This window comes from Scardinius erythrophthalmus (genome assembly GCF_964197995.2).
Source record: "Scardinius erythrophthalmus genome assembly, chromosome: 23".
Taxonomy (NCBI): domain Eukaryota; kingdom Metazoa; phylum Chordata; class Actinopteri; order Cypriniformes; family Leuciscidae; genus Scardinius; species Scardinius erythrophthalmus.
In genome coordinates, this window is record NC_138243.1 from 8378794 (window position 1) to 8402455 (window position 23662).

At 39.1% G+C, this 23662-nt stretch overlaps 1 protein-coding gene across 5 annotated transcripts in view; it reads left to right on the forward strand.

The window, feature by feature from the left end:
- Positions 1 to 23662, forward strand: part of ptbp3 (polypyrimidine tract binding protein 3) — a 65027-nt gene that overhangs the window by 10940 nt on the left and 30425 nt on the right. For 2 of the 5 annotated variants that reach the window (XM_081354511.1, XM_081354513.1), the window contains exon 2: positions 20649 to 20724. The exons of 2 other annotated variants lie outside the window; for them this stretch is intronic. In XM_081354511.1, the coding sequence (XP_081210637.1) occupies positions 20700 to 20724 (25 nt within the window). In that variant the 5' untranslated portion in view covers positions 20649 to 20699. Of the gene's footprint in view, positions 1 to 8676; positions 8931 to 20648; positions 20725 to 23662 lie in introns of those variants that run through there. One more of the 5 variants, XM_081354512.1, reaches the window with a different exon arrangement.

The following is a 23662-nucleotide window of genomic DNA, read 5'->3' on the forward strand; positions in this document are numbered from 1 at the left end:
TTATCCAAACAGCTGATGTATGTAGACGGGTTAGCAGGGCTGTTTAATATATTATGAGCTGAATAAATAGCGTTGAAAACTGTCGGCTCTGTTTTCATTCAGTGTTAATGTTGGAACACTTATGAAAGTACTGCATTTTCACCTAGTCTAGAGGTTTAAGGCATTAACACCTTTCTATAGTCCAAATTACACAGCTTTCCCATTGAAGTGCATTTATTTAACAGTGCGTTCACAAGCACTGAGAGAGAATAGCTTCTATTTCCGTCTGTGCTGAGTTGTGAGATGAATGGCGTTTTCCCGCTGGTGGTGAAAAACCTAATCATTGCCTGCCTGTGTCATTTTGGCTATAGGCATCATGTATGAAACGCGAGCGGAACAAATTTTTGCATAAATCATTTGTAAAACCATGCTTAAGTAAATTTTAATGTAACAACAAATTATTTAAGAGTGCATTTGGGTCAAATATGGACAAACCCAACCATTGGGTTTAAAAATAAACTTTTTAAACCAATGTTTGGGTTTGTCCATATTTGACCCAAACATGGGTTGAAACATCCCAGCTTTTTTTTTTGAGTGTATGTGTAGTATGATAGTTTGGTAGCATGGTATTCCGTATATAGTAAAAATAATTTCTTCTAACTGAGGGATGCTTGGGAATGCATCAGGAGAATGTGGCAAACACAGCCCAGAGTAAATTACAGGGACTAGATTTAGAGGGGTCGGCCACGCCAAACACACCCCCGTCTCCCCCAGTGCAAATCCCTATGAGTCTGCCAAACTCAGGCACAACAGATGCCATTTGGTTAACCAGAGCATCATGTCTGAAGCCTCAAACAGGTTCGCCCAAGCCTTTAACTGGCTTGGAAAACTTACATAAAATCTCATATACCCATGTGTTCTATTATTATGCCAATATGCTCCATTATTCATGAGCATGTAGTATGAAAAAAGAGGATGGTGCTCTAATTTTTTCCCAAATGCTAAGCTCCCTTGAATGATGGTGGGAAAATCCCAAATGCTTAGTTTTTCTCCATTTTTGGCATCACTCTAGTGACTGCAACTCCACTCTTTTTTTTCTCTCGCCAAGAGTACACCCCATTAAACGAGAGTCACTGGACGTCTTTCAAATATCCTCCCAAAAACACTTTGCTGACACCATAGAATTTTCTCTGACAAAACAGCAACATTGACACAGCAACATTACTGGGTGTCGTCTTGAGTGATTGGCAAGATGGCAATGCTTTTATTTTCTTCATAATCTAAACACAAAACAAAAAGGTATTCTAACAAACCAGTACCATATGTAGGTTAATAAGGTGATGTTATTTTTATTTTTTTTTTTTACATAAATCTATTTATTCAAAAATACATTAGAAAATGCAATGCCATAAAAACTTGCCATAATCGTTTTAATATTATTGGCATTATTATTCTTGGACACTGCTTATTAATATTTAAAAAAAAATGTTTTTATCAAATTTGTCTGCCAAATCCAAGTCAAGTGGTGTGTCCAACATGCAGAAACAATACAGCAAAAAACATAAAGAGGCATAGCAACACTGTGGCATCATGGTGTAAAGTTGTGAATGGGTTAACATTATTACTTTCTTCAGAAAACTACCAAAAGACCTCCCCCAAATCCGTCACCTATTTTCTCGTGACCGTTTAATTTTTTTTTGTTGGGTTAATTCTGTGAAGAATGCCACAATCATATGACCAGAAAATCCTGTTATTTCTTTTACACTTCATACTCCATCAAAGTTCCCACAAATAGTTTTTTTTAATACTGTAAAATCACACCCATCCCCAGAGTCCATCTGTATTTGTATATTTTTTAATACCTGCAAAGTCAGACCTTTAAGGTATTATGAAAAAACCTCTCACTGTTGCTTCATCATTGATCCTGTTGTGTAAATTCGCCTGCAGTTTTTGCTATTTCAGCAGATGCCATTCATCCTAGTCAGCAGTTATGAGCGCACAGGCCTTATGTTGCCCCAGATGTGGGAGTATTTCAAAACTAACTGAAAATGGGAGTTGTGTAGTCGTGCAGTACTCACTGGCACAATGCAAAGATGGAGCCTGGGTCTCTACATGGCAGCTAACCTGTTTTGAGTGATTTTAAGTTTGTGTCTATGTACTTTCTAGGGGTTCTGGGTAATGTCTGGGGAGTTGGTGGTGGTTTCCTCCTGAGCCAAAAAGTCAAACACATCTTAGTCTCTTCCTCTATCAATGATTCTAATAATTTGAGAATAGAGTCCATAACACAATAATGGCACCGAAGAACAATACAGTTGGAATTACTTCCAGAACACTTATTTTTTCCAGCTGATGAACGATAAAACATTTGACAGCCAATCAGAATCCATTCGACTTTGAAGAGCTTGAGCATTTAAAATGACAGACGACAAAACTGCTGTGCGCGCTTGTAATAAACACAACATTAACGCCTGTTGGTGGGAACGCTATCATTCTTGTGAGATCAGACTTAATAGTAAGGCATACTTGGCTAACACTTGATATATGCACACTACAAAGTTGTCCAGTGTCGACTCGTCGCCATTTCTTTCCATATTTTCTGACCAATAAGAATGTATTTGTACGCATTTAAACTTGGGTTGCGTGTATCTTTTAACGGGCTCGCACAAGTGCTCGTCAAAGCAGGCGTTTAAAGCCCAAAGTATTCTTCGGCTGTCTGCGTTCCGCGCGACGTAACTTTCTGCCACAGCTGTTGTACACATACCCTTTGGTACGCATCAAAACCAATGTATACTTTGAGCTTTAAGTGTCTCCATTGACATCAGGCGCCACAGAGAACCTGTTGCGTGTGTCTGTCCCTCATGTTGCTCTGTGTTACCGCAGAGCCTTCAGTATTTTCACTGCTGAGCATTGTTAGTGCTCTGTTGGCATTCTCGTCTCCACTGGCGGCCTGTGTTTTGGCTAGCAGGGCTGGGAGACGGGCAGCGAGGGCTATTGTTCTACTGTACTCCTTTGTTTCACCCAAAGATCTCCCCCTTCTTCCTCACCTCACTTCTCATCTGCGAGGAATGAGAACTATGCAGTGTCCCGGATGGACCTGGCTCCCACGTTGTTTCGCCCCGTGTTTCTCTCCCGAGGGAAGCTGTCTTTGCCGGACCAAAATCCTTGACTTTCACAGATTGGATTCAAAACGTGTGACTCACGGCTTGTGACGTTTTGAAATGTTTGTTAACTAGCTGGTTAGTTCGTAGATGATCAGTGCTGTTTTACTGAATCGAAATTTAGGGGCTTTTAGATATTAGATTTAGTTAACACCAAAATACTGGCTATACAAAATTGGTGTAGGATTTACTTTGAAACATTTTTTGCTAGTAAATTTACCAAATAATTATGAAGAAACGGCAAGTTACACATTGAATTAAATGTGAAATTTTGAAAGACCGAAATGGTGTTTTCTTGTAAAACGTACTAGAATAATTTTTCTTGTAGTCACAGCTTTGAAAAACTCTGTTTTTACAGTGTAGGGTGTTCTGGTTGGTTGCCAAATGTGGTTACTAATATGTTCTGAGTTGATTTAGCATGTTGTTAAGCTATGCTAGTGTCCGTTCTCACATAAAGCGTTTTCATTTCATCGTTTTCCTATGTAAACAAACGTGGCGCTTGCACAACGGCCACGTAGAGTAATCTGGATGGTTTCTAGGATGTTGTGAGAAGGTTGCAAAGTGTTTGCTTGCTGGCCAAAGTCAAAACACCCCCAGTCTCTATTATGTTCCTTACCTTAAAAGGATGAGAACTGTTATCCTTTACACACCCTCAAGTTGTTCCAAATATATATTGTTTTTTTTGTGTGTCCGTACAATTAAACTCAATGGGGTACAATGTTGTTTTGAACCCCATTGACTTTCATTGAACGGACAAAAACAGTTAAAACATCCTTCAAAATACCTTCTTTTGTGTTTCTCAGTACAAAAAGAAGGTCATACAGGTTTGGAACAATACGAAGCCAAGTAAATTATTTTTTGTGCAGTTTATCATTGTTAGTTCAGCAGTATTAGAGGAAATGCCACTTTCAGTTCAACTACTTCTCAGTGACACAACTGTCAAAGTTGCACTCACTCAGGGTATGTTTACACGACAACGATATGCTTAAAACAGAGAAGCTTTTCCTTTGAGTTTTCCGCGTACAGACGACACCATTGTCACAATGATCTCCATTTACACGGATCTGTGAAAACGACTCAAAACGCTGTATTCTGCTGCCAGGCCATTAGATGGCGATGAAACACTATCATCATCATCTTCAGAGATTCACGTTTTTGTTGTTTACACGGAGACCGTTTTCAAAAACTTGCACTTTGAAACCCGTTTTCAGGCAGCCACAACGTTGTTGTCGTGTAAACGAACAGCCGAAACGCATAAAGTTTTAAGTTTTTAGTTGTCGTGTAAACAGCCCCTCAGTTTGGACTTTGCACTATTTCCCGTCACTAGTTTGTTGTCATGGTCACTCATTTGGTTCATCATTCAGTTCAGATGTGTGATTAATTATCCTTGTTTGCATATGTACTTAAGTTCCATTGTGTCTGTTCATTCTTGTCAGGTCTCGTCAATGTTCGGATGTGTTGTATGCTACTCTCATTGTGTGGATTTATTAAAGACTGCCTTATAGCCTTCATCTTCCTGTTCGTGTGCATTCTAGCAACACAATCCATGACAACAACATGCAAGTATTGTTTTGATAGTCCATAAAAAGACAGATTGACACATTAGTCTCTCATGTCTCTGTACAGGATAGAGTTGTTTATGTTTTTGAGTGTTGGTTATCTAGTTGCAGTGAAAGCATGTTGACATGCTCCAGCGCCAGGGTCAGTTTTTGACGGAGCATCTCGCCGTTCTGGTTTCTGCGTTCTCCCCCATGCACAGACGCTGAAGCTCAGGTAAAAGGCATGCTCGGTTTGATGGGATCATATGACCGCTCCTATCTGGCCTCGCTGTCAGCTGGGCTGGTTTCAGTTCTCTCCTCTTTATTACCTCCCTACAATATTAAAGGGAAATGGACACCGGTCTGGCCCTCCCCACAGTAACATGAGTTTGCAGTTCCTCTTTCTTTTTTGTCTTGCTGTTATCCGTGCTGTTGTTTTCTTTTTGATTGGGAGACCAAGGTTTTTCTCAGAGTGCAAACTCGACAAGTGGGAGTTTGACTCCTTTTTGGTGAATCTCACGAAAAGCATGATGGGTCACATCTCACCCTTAAATCCAAAGCGAAAAATTATATTTTGCACAAAGAGAATGAAGCACATGATATTATTTTCATTGCAACTAAGGCATTATTTATCCCCAGATTCTCATTACCGCAATGCATGCAAATAGTTTACTTTTTTTTTTTTATTATGAAAATTAAATAATAAAAAGAAAAATGACTGAGCTCACTTTAAAAGCCCTTGTAATATAAGGATTATTGTTTTTGTTGGTTTAATTCCTTTTCTATGCTCTTGACTATAGCCTACTCATTAAAAAGTTGTCAAAAACGGCTTTTACTATATGAATGTGTTTATTTTGGAGAAGTGAAAATAGTGATGACTGACCTCGCACAGAGGAGTATACAAATTGTTGTCCAATCAAATGCTCTGTAGAACTAGCATGCTCCTCCTCTTTATACCACCTTCCTTTGATTAGCAACAGAAAGAAGCAAATCATGTTTCATGGCTGTGACGAAAACTAAAGCCCATTGGCTGTTTAAATAAAAATGCGAGCCTTTCCTGTAAAACAAAGGAAAGAAACCTTTTCCATGGGGCTTTTTGATGGTCATGAAAATAATATTACAGATATGTTTTTGACGGGTTGTTTCCCCTTGTAAGCTACTAAATGATCAAGAGCGCAAAGCAGGAAGTGAATACTCATTAACTGGTGTTGATTAACTTTCCAGTTCTCTCAGTTCTGTCAACATCTGAGGTGTGAATGTCGACTAGATGGATATCAGTCCCTGAACTAGTCACACAACAGAGAAAATAGCAGGAATCCTTTTCTTTTCTTTTTTTCATGGGTTTCAGCCTGTGTGTGAACGTGAATTGGAGGAGTCCGGACCCTCCCTTCCTTCCTCTCCTCCCCCCGGAGGTCTTTCACTGCCCCCCTCAGGGCATCGGCTGGCAGATTTGGGGAGGTTTGGTGTGTAGGAGTGTCTATGAAGCACCAACACAAGCTCAACTCACCTGCGTTCTTCAAATACAGTGCATGCAATGCCTGTGCCAACTTGATTTCTTTTTTGAGGGTGTGGTTTATCTAGTTGTCTCGTTGCATTTCAGAGAGAAAGAAACTATTTATAAATCATAATTATGGATGAATCCTGGCTGGTTGTTTTGTTAAAATAATCTCACAGACAATTTTCGCATTGTCAACTAGATTTGTCAGACCCAAACATGTCGCGGCAAATGCAGACAAATTGAAATATAACTGCTGGTTTGATGTTTTTTTCCCGAAGTAAAATTACCTGTTAGTGTCCAAATCCTTTACTAAGTACGCTGTGGTACTGTGGACCTCTATGTTTTGTTATACTTGTTACCTTATACAGCCCCCTTCTCTTTTCATCTAACTTTCCATTTGTACTATATTATCCCTTGTTTGCATGTAGTGTCACACAGAGTAAGTCTGTGGCTCTTTCAACAGCGCTAGTTAATTGGAATGTTCTGTTAGCTGTATTTGTCCAATCGTATCGGGTTACTGACGAGGGGGCCCATCTCAATAATAGATATCATAGACAATGAAGCTAGAACACACACACACAACCCTCCCTTCCTTCATCTCACACTCCAGCTACACCAATAGTGATGCGACTAGAATGCTAACATTATAATTAACAGTGTTGATTACAGTGTTTATATTATATTTAATGATTTTGACGACAATGGAGCATGTCAAACCAGAACACTTCTGTTAAATTGAAAAAAGATTGCAAGTGGTGATGCAATAAACGAACATTTCCATTACTGACTATAGGACGCTTAAATTTTAATCAGTGACTTTTGCAATAAAAGCACATGAATGGTGATATGCCAAACTTGGAATCTATCTATCAGGATGGACCAGTTACATGAGTTATTTAATGGTAATTTCAAGATTAATCAGCAACTTAAAGGTTATTTCACCCAAAAAAATATATATTTTAGTAATTACTCACCCTCATGTCTTTCCAAACCGTAAGACTTTCGTTCATCTTCTGAACACAAATTAAGATATTTTTAATGAAATCTGAGAGCTTGCTGTCCCTCCATTGACAGTCTTCGCAACTACCACTTTGACGTTTCAAAAAGTTCATAAAGAGATCGTAAACTAATCCATATCGAACACTTTATATGTTGAACAGATTTAATTTAGGCTTTTATTCACAAATAAACATTCATCAACTCTCACATCAGTTGTGGTAAACGGAAGCTCAAGCATGTTCGCTTGATGTGCGAAAAGCAATGAGGTTCATTCTGGTGTTACGCAGCACGTTTGAGCTTGACGTATACGTGTTTGACCGTTATGCTCATGTCTTGCATCTCTTGCAGTGTCTCGCACGCGACACAGCAGTTTAAAAAACGTTCTTAGGTTAAAAGCAGTTAAATTTTTTTTTATTAAATGTGTCTTTAGTTGAGACCTTCCTAAAATCACCTGTTTTTTCTTATATAGTGCATTATGAGAGGACAGGCATTTGTAGTGGTGTCTGAAACCATAGTGGATATTATTGAGAGCACTCATTCAACCCCATAATGCATCTATTGATTGTACAACCGATTTAACATATAACATAGTAATACCATCAAATAGTAATATCAAATCTACTCAACTTTACTGCAAACATATCGTTATTTTAATTCAGCCAAGAAGCCATGCTGTGACACATCGATCTTCTACTGTCTCATGTCCTCACGTGATGCGAATTTGGATTAGTAAAGTTTCTCATTTTGTTGCGTTTACAAAGAGCGCTTTTTTCCTTTCCACTGCGATACTTTTTTGCGCTAGACGGGCGTGTAATAACTGCGTCTCGCACATGATATTGCGTTCTAAAAACGTGGCGCTCAAGTTAAAAGTTCAACTTTTAAAGAAACGCGTCTCGAGACCTTGCGTTCCCCCCCCCCCCCCCCCCATTCCACAGCCCGCTTCTCGCGGTTTTCAAAGCAAAAACGCGTTCTTTGTGAATGGCCCCTTAGCTTACTTCTGGGTTGAAAATGATGGTGGATAATGTCAGAAATAGATAATTATGCTGTTCCGCATTCACCCACCGTCGTTGATTTATAATGACGTGTTGTTTGTAGTTTGTTGCGTCGCTCGCTTGCGGTGTGTGTCAGCCAGAGAGCGAACACGAAACCATAGGACATCTGTTCCCCGTGCGCACTCCCGCTGTTTCTAGGGAGACTCATCATCAACCTGTTGCTCTCCGTCTTTTCTTCTGCCTATTTTCCAATATGATGCTCGCGCCCTCTCAACAGCGGTATGAGTTTACGCTTTAGGACACTCGCTTATTTGCTCTCAGTTAATATGTGCTCAAACATATTTCTTTATCTCGCTCTTTCTGTCCACGCACGCACACAGAGTCCCGGTTTACAATAGGGACCTGTGGTGGTGTGTGCACGCGCATATCCTGCCTCTCTCTCTCTCTCTCACACACACACACACACACACACACACACACACATAAAATACACCCTCCTCCTCTTCCTCCCTCCCTCGGTTCATCTTCCCTTCTGTCCTTCTGTCTGTGTCTCTCGAACCCTCACTGTTCTCTTGAGCTCCGTCTGTTTCACTCTTCCCTTCATCCCACATGCACTTCTATCACTCTCCTCCTCCTTGTACTCTCTCTTTCTCTCTCTCTGTCTGTCTGTCTGTCTGTCTGTCTGTCTCCCTCCCTCTATTTAATTCTCTCTCTCTCGTCGTTTATGAACACAGGAATATTCTGACATGCTGGAGATGAGATTAAGGTACAGTTTTGCTCATTTTGATGGCAAACTTTTACATTTAGACTGACTTTTGTCATTGAGGAAAAATAGCATTTGTAGCAAAAATTGTTGCGAAATGATTTCTATGAAAGTGTTGACTGGGTAAATGTCAAACTGATATATATTTTCAGTTTGCTTTGGAGAATGCTTTATATTTTATCTAATATTGACTATGATATCAGAAATGGCCTACTCAATGTAAACTATGCATATTTACACATTTTGCAAACAGTTAATTGGGTATTTTGACTTGAAATACTTCTGCTCAGTCTGTCATGTGCGACATTTAAAAATATTTTACTGTTTTTATATATGCAGTTTTTATGACCTGATTTGAGATACCTTTAAAAATTAATTTGTACTTTTAAAAAGCGATTAGAATAGTGAAAAATGAAATGGTGGCTTGCCATAGCATCTAAAAACACACTTTCTCCTACATCCGTACGAATTTAAAATTTAAGCTTTGATGCACATTAGATTTTTTTTTATGAGCATGGTATATGCATTAAGAATAAGATTCTCATCAAGCTCATTTATTTTTAATAAATGAACAGTTTATACAATTTAGTTGATCTTTTTCTGCTTTGTTGCACTATGGGCTCCATCTGTTGATGAAAGTCCCTGTTGACACCAGGTTCCATGTGTTTCCAATATGCATATATGGCAACCTTGTATCAAAATGTATGTTTACTAAGCAACAGTTCTTGGAAAGATTGTTCAATTATTATTATTATTATTATTATTATTATTATTATTATTTCCAGTTATTTATGTTGCAGTTGACAGCAGTGCACTCTATACTAAGTGTTCTTGAGTTGTATGGGTTTTCAGGAAAAGTGTAACATTGTGGCGTTATCAAAATGCTCTGTTTGTCCCAAAACAGTAAACCTTCTGTTTGTCTGAGCAATGGCAGACAGGGAGAATGTTCATTGAAAACCGTCATTATTTTTGCAATCACATTTGTTAACATTAGTGATCAAAATTATACACTAAAGCTTTTAAAAAAGATAAATTAAAGCCTTACGAATCAGATCATTATCTCCTTTTCAGATAAAATTCAATTATTGTTGATTTGGAGGTCTGGTGATTGGTGCCTGAGTGACCAGACGATTTCAATAAAAAGTGGGAGAAAGAACAAGGTTAAAACAGTTACTCAGGCAGACCAAACACGTTCACACTCGACGCACACAGCGGGACCCTAGAAGATAAAAAGCAGACAGAGAATTAATTCTCCATCACTGTCTGAGAGAGTCAATCGTAAAAAATAAATGATTAGATATGATGGCAGATGAAGAACGCTGTTTGTTCAAAGAGATTTGACTCTACACCCTTTGATCTGTTGCACTTACAGTCCAAAAAAAAATCTATTTCATAATCAGTTTTTTGGACTTATGTATATCTCAAATTCAATATAATTATTTATTACCTTATTTTCAGATCATTTGAAATCTGGTTTCAAGATGGCTTTTCTGAAAACAAGCCTAATTATGTTCTTGATCTTGTTTTATGGATGTTTAGATTCTTTACCTGGAAAACAAATCCAAAACACAGTTTAATAAAATGATTTTAGTGTACATTTTTCTCCTTTCATGCAGACCTAAACTGATACAGGCTGAGTCTGATGCATCTGAACATGCAGGTTTAAACACCTTTATATTTTTCAGTGCATTCTGTTATTTAATCACTCGGATATTTGCCTGCCCTGTCAAATAACACCCTAAATTCTTTCCCTCTGAGATATTATTGGGCAAATTGTCATGCCTGTCCCAGCATGCATGATGCATAAATCCAATAACTTGAATAACAAGGCCATCAAAGAGACATCAAATGGCTGAGGAATTATTCACACGTTGCGTAATATCTCCGTCAGGAAGGAGATGGTCTGTTGTCTGTCTAACGCCTTTGATATTCATTTCAAAATCGCTGGTGCTGCAGGAGAAGACCGTCACTCCTACATCTCCCTTCAAGCCCAAGCTGGGAGGCCAGGCTCTAGTTTAGCTAGTTTTGAGATGGCTAAAAACTAAAGATCATTTCAGCCTGGCGTACATCCAGAAAACTCTGTTCCCTGCTCCGATTGGAGAGAGCTCGGCCACAAATTCACTCTTCAATTCCTCAATTTGGTCTGATGGAAAATGTTATTGTCTGGCAATGCTCGTGCTAACAGGGCAATTTGGCAGAGCAACATGTTGTGGTGAAACCCAGTGGAAGCGGACGGCTTGAGTCTTGAGGAGACTGATTTGTTCGCTGTCAGCTGTGTAATATTTGTGCCTGTCCGGGGAAGTGGTAGTTTTTCTTTCACCAGCGGGCGCAGGCAGGTGTGTTACTGCTTTTCGCAGGATCTGTTACAGCCAGATACGTTGTTTTATAGATGGGCTCAGCGTACTGGAGCTAATTGCATTACAGACGCTAGATTTGCATTGTGAGTTTTAGCTGTAATTTGGGGCTGTGAGGGCAGTTTGTCCTGATATCCTCCTTGGTGGCATCGTTGCTACTGAATATTACATAAGGAGAAACCTCCCTTTGAAAACACCCCCCCCCCCCCCCTTGTTTCCATGGTTATTCTCTTTGCTGCTTTCAACATCAAAAAACAGCATCTGAGCATCCCACAGTGCCCATGGGATCAATAGCTCTGTCCAGTTTTGGGGTTTATGCACCATATTACAATGCTTTGAAATGGCTTTTCATAATAGTTAATCGTTTGTTCTCTGTTGCCATATGAATAAAGGGGCTTTATTGTCTTCCCTGAGCAATTTTATGTTGAAGGAACAGTTCATCCAAACATGAAAACATGTATGAGTTTCATTCCTTCTTCCGTAGAACACAAAAGATGATGTTTTGAAGAATGTTCAGGCTGCTCTTTTCCACACAGTGAAACTGAATGGAGGGCTTGAGCTGTCTGGATCCTTTTTTATACAAGAACTTTTGTATAAAATCTGTCTTTAGTCTAGACCTTCCTAAAATCACCTGTTTTTTTCTTATGATGAGGGGACAGGCATTTGTAGTGGTGTCTGAAACCATAGTGGACATTATTGAGAGCACTCATTCAACCCCATAATGCACCTCAATATTGATTGAACAACCAATTTCAACATAACAAATAGTAATACACTCTAAATGTAAAACAATATATATACAATCTTCTCGCCTTTACTGCAAAAATATCGTTGTTTTAATTCAGCCAAGAGGTCATGCTGTGACATATCGATCTTCTACTGTCATGTGTCTTCACGTGATACGAATTCGCAGGTCAGAGTTCACCAAATTTCAACAAGCGCTTTTCTCTGAACGTTCATGCACAAATCTTGGCTTTGCACAGACCAAAAGTAACTGAACAAAAAATCTGATAATCTCAAATCTCATTTGCATTTGCGGTAGGCCTGCATGATATATCGAAGTAAAATTGATATTGCGATATGACTTAATGTGACAGTAAAATCATTAAAGCTGCGATTAAATAAAATATAAAAATATACGCGCTTAAGGGGCTTTGTTCATTTACTAAACGGCGTACTGTTTGTTAAATATTTTTATTTAATAATAATCTCTATATAAATCACATTATTATTGTATAGCCAAAAAATGTGGCTTATAAAAGTGATTTGTTTATTTAAAAGTTGTTCACTTTATGGTTATTAAAATAGTGATTTGGTTTTTGTAAAGAGTACACAAGTGTGAACATTTACATTTTTCCCAAATTGTTCAACTCTTAAAGTCAACATGAAATGGAAATTGCGGTAGCTTTTCTTCCCTATTGTGACGTAAATCTGAGTGAAACTGCTTCTCAAACAGGAAAAAAAAGTAGGGCGGGCCTTGATTTTGTCCGTGAGGAATTGATTGGATGGTTGTGGTTTGCTATTGGTGGATTCTCATGTGAGTGACAGGTTGCTCCGCCCTCACGCCACTGAACACATCATCAGAGGAGAGATGCTGCAAGAGGGAGGGGAAGTTATTTTGATTCAAGATTGAGGGCACATGAAATATAAAAAATAATGATGTGCACGGAAATATCATTTATAATAAATAATGCAATATTCCATAAAAAAACAAGGGTTCACACTCAAAAAATGCCTTCAGCATAAACAGTAATTTTTCAGTTTTTAAAGTTATTTTTATTCTCTTTGCAGATGCATTCCTCAACAAAATCACCCTGCTCATTCTAGAATTATTAATTATTCCCAAACATAGTTATTCAAGTATTCTGACAGAATAGTTTTGTTTTTTTATATCGCGATATATCACAGAAAAACTAAATATTACAATGTTGTTGTTTCCAATATCATGCAGCCCTAGTTTGTGTATATTCAAATATGATGCTTCAGGACGCATCATATGACCCCAGTGACTCCAAACAACAATGTTCTTGCATGTCTTGTAACCCAAACATGATAAGTTTAAATAAGTGTTGAAGAAAAGCGTGTTTGTGTTTGTTTTTAGTCTGCACCTTGTTTACTCAGATGCTGTGTGTCAAGACAATAGCTTGTCCACACTTAAATAAAAAAATCCTGGAGATAACCTCAGGCGATGTGCTCTCCAGATTAATGAACGGTGAAAATTGCGCTTTTACATTATTAACTTCTGCAACCCTGACAACCTGATTTCATTTTCTCTGTCCCTGTTAATTACAGAATATCCCCCAGCCAGGCTATAAAATGATCAAACCATTATTATTAACTATCTTTAAAGCCTCATCTTCTTTTCCGCTCCATTTTAAAAGATCATTTAAAAAGTTTTAATTTCCCTAGGAGATTTTTTTGCAACTGCAACACGTCTTATATCATTCAGCAACAAGTAGCAGCAGCTTTTTGTTTGTTGTTGCGGAAATAACATCTCGCCTATCAAGAAAACCAGTCACACCTGTGCATTTTCATTTGCATTAGCACCCAGTAAAGCGTTTTGCGAATGTTTGGGGAGATAAACAAGCTGGAGGAACACAAACTAGATGACTTAGCAGAGATGGCTGGCAGGGTGAATCTCATGAACACATGTCCAGGTCACATTTCACCCCAAAATCATAATAGGAAAATAATAATGAAGCCTATATATGACATTATTTTCGTGAAAATGACACTCATTAGCTCTCCATATTCTCGTTACCGTAATGATTCCAGATTTGTATGTTTAGGGCTGACCATTAGGGATGGCACAATCCCTATGTGAGAGTGGGGCCAGTTGACAGAAAGGTTGTATCAGGCCAGTGTTTTAAGGCCCGTTCACAACATAGATGGTAAAAAAATATCTTCCTTCCACTGAAGAAAATGTTTCCGAAATATTTTTTGAGTTTGGCTCACGTCCCATTCGATTACATGGAGAGGAGATCAAGATGTTTGGCTTAAATTTTCAGGACATGTGCGGCACACTTGGTTCACCAAAATTGTTAATTATAAAAATAACTAAAATAATAACAATACATAGAGATGCATGGATACTTTTTTTTTTCCGCGGATACGCTAGCCGATTATTCACGATATCTGCCGGTACCGATAGTTTGATTTTCTTAAGGAAATAAAATCTTTCCCAATTAATGCTGTATATAAAAGGAACCATCTCATAAGGTATAATTATAATATTTAGGTTAAAATTAACAACAGAGCCCAAACTACCTTAAACTGTCTTGAGGTAAATGCGCTGTGGCGAGCAGGACGAGGCCGAGGGCCGTGGGAGGACGGCGCGAGGCCGGTGGCGTAATTATGATGAGCTACAGCTGTGAGACGCACCGGTCTCGCATCTCTCACGGAGGAGCGGAGGCATAAAGGAGGGCCTGTGTTTTATTTGATGTTCTGTGTTGCCAGCAGTCGTCCGTGAGGGGCTGCTGGCTTTTACTTTCATTTTGTATTTATTTATTTATTAAAAATGTTGAATGTTCGCCGGTTCCCGCCTCCTTCTTCCCGTAACATCTAAACTCCGTTACATTGGTGCCGAAACCCGGGAAGGAGGAGGAACGCGCTGTCAAAGAGCCCTTGCCGCTGTTGGGAATCCGCAGTGCCATCGAGCATGGCGGGCAGTTTCCGTCGCCATGGACGCTCGAGGCGGTGCGCTGGAGTGAGTTGCCGGGGGGACGGACGAGCTCGCTGCTGGCCGCCTGGGTGCTGGAGGGGCGGCTGCCGTCCGGTAGGGAGCGGAGGAGTCGTCGCCGTTCGCCGTGGGCCGGAGCCTGCTGCCATCCGCCATGACGGGGAGGAGCAGGGAACGGGGGACTCCTGCCGACTGCCCGAACCTGGAGGAGCCGTCGCCGTCCACCAGGCGGCGGAGGAGTGTCGTGCCGTCCACCGAGGTCTATCCAGCGTCACCGCCAGGCACCGCGGAGAAGATCGCCCAGCGGGTGGCGGGCCGGATGGCAGCGCGTTGTGGGAACCGGATCAAGTTTTTTTTTTTTTTCTCTCTCCCCTCTCTCGTCTCTGTCGCTCCTCATGCTTCCGTCTCCTGTACTCTCGCCTCGTCTGTCCATACCCCCAGGTACCGCAGCCGCCGTGATCGGTCCCCCCGGGAAGGGGGGGGGGGGAGTAGGCGCAGACTCGGTGGTACCCCCCGGCGTGCGAGGGGCGATGGGGGTATGTGGCGAGCAGGACGAGGCCGAGGGCCGTGGGAGGACGGCGCGAGGCCGGTGGCGTAATTATGATGAGCTACACCTGTGAGACGCACCGGTCTCGCATCTCTCACGGAGGAGCGGAGGCATAAAGGAGGAGCGACGACAGTGAAGAGGGAGAGAGGAACAGGCCTGTGTTTTATTTGATGTTCTGTGTTGCCAGCAGTCGTCCGTGAGGGGCTGCTGGCTTTTACTTTCATTTTGTATTTATTTATTTATTAAAAATGTTGAATGTTCGCCGGTTCCCGCCTCCTTCTTCCCGTAACATCTAAACTCCGTTACATGCGCGTTAAGTGACACATTGTTCAACATACCTTCTGAAGTGCATTCATTTTTATTTTGTGCTATTGGGATCAAAACATTCAGACTTTTTCTTCACATACACTATATAAGATGCAGTCTGACGTGTTTTCTGCCTCCTTTTATTGATAGGATAGAATCGGCCCTGATCATTGGCTGTTTTTTAACAATTAAAAAAAAATTATTACTTTTATTGGCCGATACGTTGGTGCATCTCTAGTCCACACCAATGGACGATAACGTTCAGTTTATTATAAGCACGCGTCGCAGTTTTGTCGTCTGTTGCTTTAAATGCACATGCGGATTCTGATTGGCTGACAAGTGTTTTTATCGTTCGTCAGCTGGAAATTAGTTCTGATTGTGATTCCAATTATATTGTTCCTCTGTGTTTATCTTCCTTGGTGTGAACAGACCTTGTCATGTACGATTCTTACCTTGCCTCGGGAAGTGTGGTTTACACTACATACAAATCTTATGTTCTTTGATGCACATTTTCTTTACCTAGCTAAATTAAACATTTGGTTTTCTGTCAATTATTGCATATTGTTTTTTTGTTTTGTTTTTTGTTAATTATTCTGAATTCTGCTAATTAAATATATCACCAAGATAAAATGATCTAGCTGGCTGACGTAGATGACATTAAAGTAATGAGTGTTTTGCGTTACGGTAATGACTACTGGAGGGAAATGTGCCTAATTTTCATAAAAAATAATGGAAAAAATAATGCAACAGATCTTAATGAGGTTGAAAATGACTTCATTTCCTTCATGCAAAGTATGAGTAGTTATTTATTTTATTTCATTTGAGGCTGAAGCATGACCCGGACAGATCCTTGACAGCCTTTGACGTACGTGAGAGCTCTATTTATATCACATCAAGTATATACAGTGATTATTCATGAAATACGTCTAAAAATATCTGATGATCAAATATTTGGAAAATCCAAACACTTTTGGACCTTATCGAAAGTCAAAATGGTCTGTTTCTATAATGAGTAGCATTCCAGTTTTCATACAGACTTTGAGGCTGATGGGAGAATGCCAATGAAAGGATATAATTGCAATCAGCTCTCTCTCTCTCTCTCTCTCTCTCTCTCTCTCTCTCTCTCTCTCTCTCTCTCTCTCTCTCTCTCTCTCTCTCTCTCTCTCTCTCTCTCTCTCTCTCTCTCTCTCTCTCTCTCTCTCTCTCTCTCTCTCTCTCTCTCTACCCTCGACTAATTAAAGACACTCAGCTATAATGATGGCGGAGTGGGAAAATGGCGTGGTGGAGTTGGCGGCCGGTGCTGACGTGTAGCGTGCGCCGGTGAGGGCGTGACCCGTGACCTGTCCTGGCCCTCTGAGGGCGTGTTCAGAGAAATGCCAATTACGATGCGGGCGCTGAACATCAGTGTCGTGTTTCATCACTCTCAGCCCATCTCTGCACACAAAATGTCACATGCATCAGAGAGGGGCTTAGCTGTAAAGGGTAAAGAGATTCTATCGTTTTTGTGCCTTTTTTTTTGCATATTCATACTCTGCCTGGGCTCATTTGAATTTCATCTAAAAAAAGCGAAGATAGGCTTTGTGTTGTTTCCTGGTAGGCTGAGGGGACAATCACGCTCCAATAGGGAGACAGCATTGCAGTGGCTCCGCCTGTGAAGCCAGCTCTCCCTTCCAACAACACCTGGCTGAGTTGAATAACACAAGCGCTGTGCTGAACTCGTACCTGCTGTGTGTGTGTGTCATGAATGACCCTGTGCATGAACTCATTTTTAATAAGAACTAAAAAACTCATTTATATTGGAGGTGGATCTCGAATGTCTGCATGACTGCAGTTTATGTTTCTGAATTGATTCAGTTGTTTTTTTCTATACACATGAGACTTTAGTTAACATTTGTGTTTGGATCCCAAAAACCTATTGTTCATTTGGTACAGAGGCCACATATCCATTTTGGTTGTTTATTTTTGGGATTTTATTGATTTTGACTGTGAGAGAGCAGACCGGAAAGGTGGATGAATCAGATCGGGAAATGACCCAACCTGGATTCGAACTAAACGTCTCCCACGTACACAACATGTCGGAGCTCTTGCTCTTCCCAGCAGGCCATGTCTCTGACCTTTGGCAGCAGTTTATTTTTGCCCTGAAGTCTGAAAATAATGTTAGTCCTGGCTTCTTGGAGCAAAATCTGTTGCAGTTTTGTTCTACCCTCTCTGCTCTTTAGAAATGAACAAGCAGTTTTTGCTTCTGTACCTTTAAGGCTTTTAAATGTAAATGACCTTTGTTGTGATTGGCTAATTTCTTTGTATGCGAAAACTACTGGCGAATAGCACAGACAGCGTTGGTATGTAAATGAGGTCGGTCTTGTTCTAATATTCACATGGTTGTGACCTTTCAACCGTTATGATTGATCTCTAAATGACCTGTTCTTTTTCATAACTTTAAGCGATATCACAGAGGAAGTTGTGTACGACCAAACCACAGTTCAACGGATATTTAGTTGCAAAATTCCACCTGTTAGTTCGTACGTTTTTAATCTGCCAATGAAAATAGTTTCAATAGAAAAAAAGGAGTGTTATGTGTTGTCAGGCAACACAAAACGACGGAATAATAGAGTATTTTGCATTCCCGCTCAAAGCCTTCTGTAATTAATCCGTTCTTGCTCCACTCCGGGTTTTCCATTCCTTGCTCCCGTCACCAGAGAAACCTACAATGAGTGATACTGGAATGAGATAAAACGCAAATGCTTTTTTGATATTAACACACACTCTACTTCCACTCTCCATTGTCCGTAATCTCTGGTGAGAACTATCAGGAACAGAGAGGGATGCAGTGAAACATCATCATCAATGATGTTAAACCAGCACTCTTGGAGGTCTGCTTGGCCAATCAAATTCAAGGATCAAAACTAACTGTTTTATAATATAGTGTATTTATTTTATTTTTTCTGATTTTGAATTCACTGTGTGCTTAACAGTAGGTTTCAGAAAACCATTGAAGAGCTTGGTGTTTAGGACTGGACTATGGGATCAATATCACATAAAAAGTATAGGAGACATGGATCAAAAAAGAATAAGCATGAATCAAAAAATGTAAAAATATATTGCACACACTGAAAAAAATAATGCAAATTGATCAGAATAGCAAACAACGTGGTCACGGATCAAAATATAATAAGCGTAAATAAAAAAATAATAAGCATGTATAAACTTTAATCACATTAAAAATGATATTGCAGAAAAGTTAAACTTATGTTCATGTTTTCTTAAAAATTGTTTTCCTTGGTTTTATTACTCTGTACTTTGTGCTCACTTACATTATCTGCTCATATTTTTACACTTATTATTTTTTGATTTGTGACCACAATACTTTTGACGGGATATTGATCCCATACTCTACAGTTTCACGACCCCCCCCCCCCCCCAAAAAAAAATAAAATAACTAAGTGATCATGATAATGATTAGATTAAACGTTAGTTAATATAGCAAGACATTTGCTTTGTTTATACCAGAGTTAAAAAAATCCTTTTCACTAATTGAAATAAACTAAAATGTAATATAAATATTAGATGGGGGAAAAAACTGTTGAAGCTAAAGTAGTGTAAAACTAAGACTGAAATAAAAAATAAATATAAATATAAAAAATAAAAACGAATAAAAACAACAAAAGCGCATAATAAAATTACTCAAACTAAAATGAAAATAAAAACAGAAAATATTAAAAATAAAAGGTAATATAAAGTATTAAAAGAATATATAAAATATACTTAAAGTATATTAAAAAATAAAGTATACTAAAACAACACAGATTTAAATAACTTTTGAATTGCCCAAATAGTTTTGTTTTTTAATAAGTAGACTAAACATAAAATGTCTCAATTCTGCACATTCTTTATCGTCTAGCACAAGAAATTCAAGTCAGTCACAAAAAAGCTCCAAAATTAGAAACTGAGGAGGAAGACAATTACAGCGTTATTCCCTGAGCTGAAAGGGCCTCGCTCAGGAAATACATCACAAATGGACACATTTCCTCTAGAGCAGGGCTGGGCAACTCCAGATCCATTTTCCTGAATAATTTGGCTCTAGCCCTGATCAAACTCACCTGCCTGCGGGGATGTACAAAACGTGTCCTCCGAGGGTAAACGCATCCCCCGTACTTTTGTGTGTTCACATAGAGGTTTTCATGGGCCAATGTGAATAAATCTAGATTTAAATTCAAGGAGATTCTATGCATGACCTGACGTTGTTTTATTTTTGATCTGAAATGAGGCAATGCAAGCATTATGCAGCGCTAAACGCTCTCATGTAATGCACTGCGCTAGAGTCTGGCTACAGTATCTGAGGGCAGGATCACGTGCCAGCCATCTTGTAGCTGAATAGATTGTATTCTTGATCTGCTCACCTCACAAACAATTTGCTGCTAATGGATGCATTTGTGTGCTTGTTAGACACCGTCCTCAAGGAATTGATGCGCTGCTGAAATTTCCCTTCTGGACTGAAAAAAACAGTCCTTTGATACGGCACAGGGCCTTTCGATTGGTTTTCTGTACTCGTCACACTGGTCTGTGTTATTAGATTTTGAATGGATAATGTCCTCATCCATGTATGCCGATGACATGAGAATAGTTTAGTGAAGCATTTAGGTTTGGAATACATTTGAATTCATTCCCTTTGTTTGTAATATTACTTAAAGATGGTTGATTTTACAGGTTTGAATTCAATTTTGCTAAACATTTTACACCTATTTAAGGGTGTAATAGGTGGTGTTTTGGGTGGTTTCTCTGGTTCCCACGTTGACTCATTTTGACTGAGACTTTTATTTTATATTTGTGTGTTTCAGTGGGCATCTGGAGAGCCTCCTGTTTCCGTCTCCTCGTATTGCTGTACTACCATGAGCAGTTCCACTCCATCCACAGGTACTGTCTGTTCATCAACATCACTTCCATTAACAGGCTAGACACTTTCAGACCATTTTCAGATGACTTGACTTGGCCTTTTTGTTGAATTATTCATGTGAAGGATAGGGCTGGGCGATAAATCGATTTTATCGATTCACTCGAATATGTAGTTTACGTCGACTTGTTTGAATGAAAATCGGTTTTCTCTTTAACGTCTGCCGACGCTCCCCTCTGGGCTCCCGTAGGTCCGAACGGGCTCAGCATTTGCCATAGAGATGCACAAACAACATCCCATTCCACCCATTCTATGTTATGTTACATTTTCACTGTTTACAAAGGCAGGGCCTGCCATTGCACTTTAACCCCAAGGTGGAAATCCAGATCAAATCCCACAAGGGATAATCAAAATAAATTCAGTTAAAACTTGTTTTGAACATTTTTTTTGTTCTCTGATTTTAAGTTGGGGAAAAAAAATCGATTTAAATCGGATTTTTTGTGAAAAAATGGGGAATTTCTTTTTTTAGGCCATATCGCCCAGCCCTAGTGAAGGATTACTTTCAGTCACAGATTTAAAGACCACATGAAATCAAAGTTGTCCCTGCTTGCTTTCTTAATAAATGTCGTTGTTCGCGATTCATGTCGAATGTGTTTTCATTATCTTTTATTAAAATTTAATAACCTTCTCTGCCTCTGAAACTACTTTTCTTTTCTGCCAACCAAGGGTGTACAAGTGCGGAAAAAATAATACTTCATTCTGATTGGTCAATTACAGCATTCTGCAGTATAATGAGCGATAAACAACTTGTCCCAGGCAGCTGATTTCATAAATAGTGGCTGTGTTAGTTTAATGTCTCTCGTATCACTCGCATAATAAAATAATTTTAATTCAAATCAATATTTTATGTCCATTTATTTATTTGCTAAGTAGCCGAGTAATAATGGGGATAATGTATGCTACAGTGAGCTGCTCATTATCGCATAAACCTCTGCTTCAGCTCAGAGTCCTGATCAGCAACTGTAAGTTATCCCTTATGTATTACCCCTATATGTTTCACCTACACATTTTTTTCCATGCTGAATATTCGGATTTGTTCCAATGTCTTACAAATGTAAAAAAAAAAAAAATGAAAAGGTCATACTACAAAAGATAAATGGGTGGCAAACCTTGTTTCGGTTTGACATTCTTAATATATTTCCATGAAAGGTGTAAAACAGACTATTCACAGATTATCCCACAGTCGTGATCCCACAGGAATCATCTTAAGATCTTTATAAAGTCTGTTAAAGTGCCCTTATTATGCTATTTTAAAGGCTCCTAATTTTGTTTTGGAGGTCTTTTACAACAGGTTTACACATACATCCAACAAGGTCAAAAAATACTTTAATTTTCTCATAATATACACTTCAACACCACCTCTTTTCTCACAGTGTCTTGAAACTGTTCGATAAAAGATCCGGTCTCTCCAAACCCAACCTTTCTGAGAGCCGACTCTGCTCTGATTGGTCAGATGGCCCAGTCTGTTGTGATTGGTCAAACTTGGCTCTGATTGGTCAGATGACCCAGTCTGTTGAAATCAAACGCTCATTACCATATGTAGATTTCAGCTGCAGAGGTTTCCTCAGCATTTGATTCACAGTGATAAAAACTCCCTAAGTCTCATACCTTGGAAGTGCATGCAAAGTGGATTTTTAACAGCACTAAAAATGAACTATGCAATGATCAGTGTATGATGGTGAAATGGTTGGCGAGTGTATTAGCTGTTATTTGAGCATCTGAATGGAGATAAAATGGAGGGCAGAATGAAATGACCCCATCATCTGCTCTCTGCCATTTCTTTTCTCTCTTGCTCACTCATCCTTCCCCTGGTACACAATAATCCTTAATATGTTGTTGTGCTTTGGAAAGGGAAACAGTGTCTCTATTATTTTCGGAGTTTAAAGTGGAATGACCAGGGATAGCCTCCGGACAGCTTCTATATTTTGATATTTTCTGCTTCTCATGAAAGCTCCCCAGTGAAGAGCTTTTAAGATGTTCTTGGCATTTTAGTGATTCGGCTAATTGCAAAATGATGGCTTTTAATGTGGTCCAGTGCTGAATGGCTGGTATGATCTGCGGATACGTGTTGTACTGTAACTAATGCAAAAAGGAACAGATACTAGTATTGTTCTGAAGATCAAAGTTTGCACATCTCCGTAAAGTATTGCTGTTTCTGGCATTTCCCATGAATCATTGTAGTTGTGCATTTCTTTGGCATAGTAATGGTAAATTCATCTTTTTTTTATTTATTGATTGATTGTATCGCCAAAGTCAGACTGCATAATTCGATTTTAGGATCAGAACATATTTGGAGCTAGTTTTGATGTTTTTAATATATTGGTTTTGTCTAGCCTGACTAAACTATATTAAATAAATAAATTATATAACAAATACAAATTATTTATCTTATTATGCATAAAACTATTTAAATGTTTATATGTATTTGTCAAATAAATAAATCTTAATTCGATCATTTGGCCAGTAACTGTCCACTTCAGAAGTTTAAACCTGATCTCAAGAGAAAATGCAATTATTTTACATTTTATGCTAACCTTAACCCTTGAGTTGGATGAAATGTTATGATTTTTTTTTTTTTTTTTAGAAAACAAAAAAACAAGCATGAAGGTCCACCCCTAAACCTAACTCTCAGTGGGGTGTAAGCATATCATACAAAAAGGTATGAATTTGCCTAAATGTAAAATATTTACGAATTGCCTTGAGTGTATTGGAACTTTTTGTCAATTTCAAAATCGACTACCAGCCTTTTCAATGAATAATGCACTTTTTGTTTTCTCAAATTTGTGGGGATTATCACCAGCCTAGGGTAGTTTGCTGGTCGTGTCCGGTTTATCTGGTTAAACCTATCCAAAAAAATAAATAAAAAAAAGACCTGCCTAACCAGCTTTGTCAGGCTGGGAG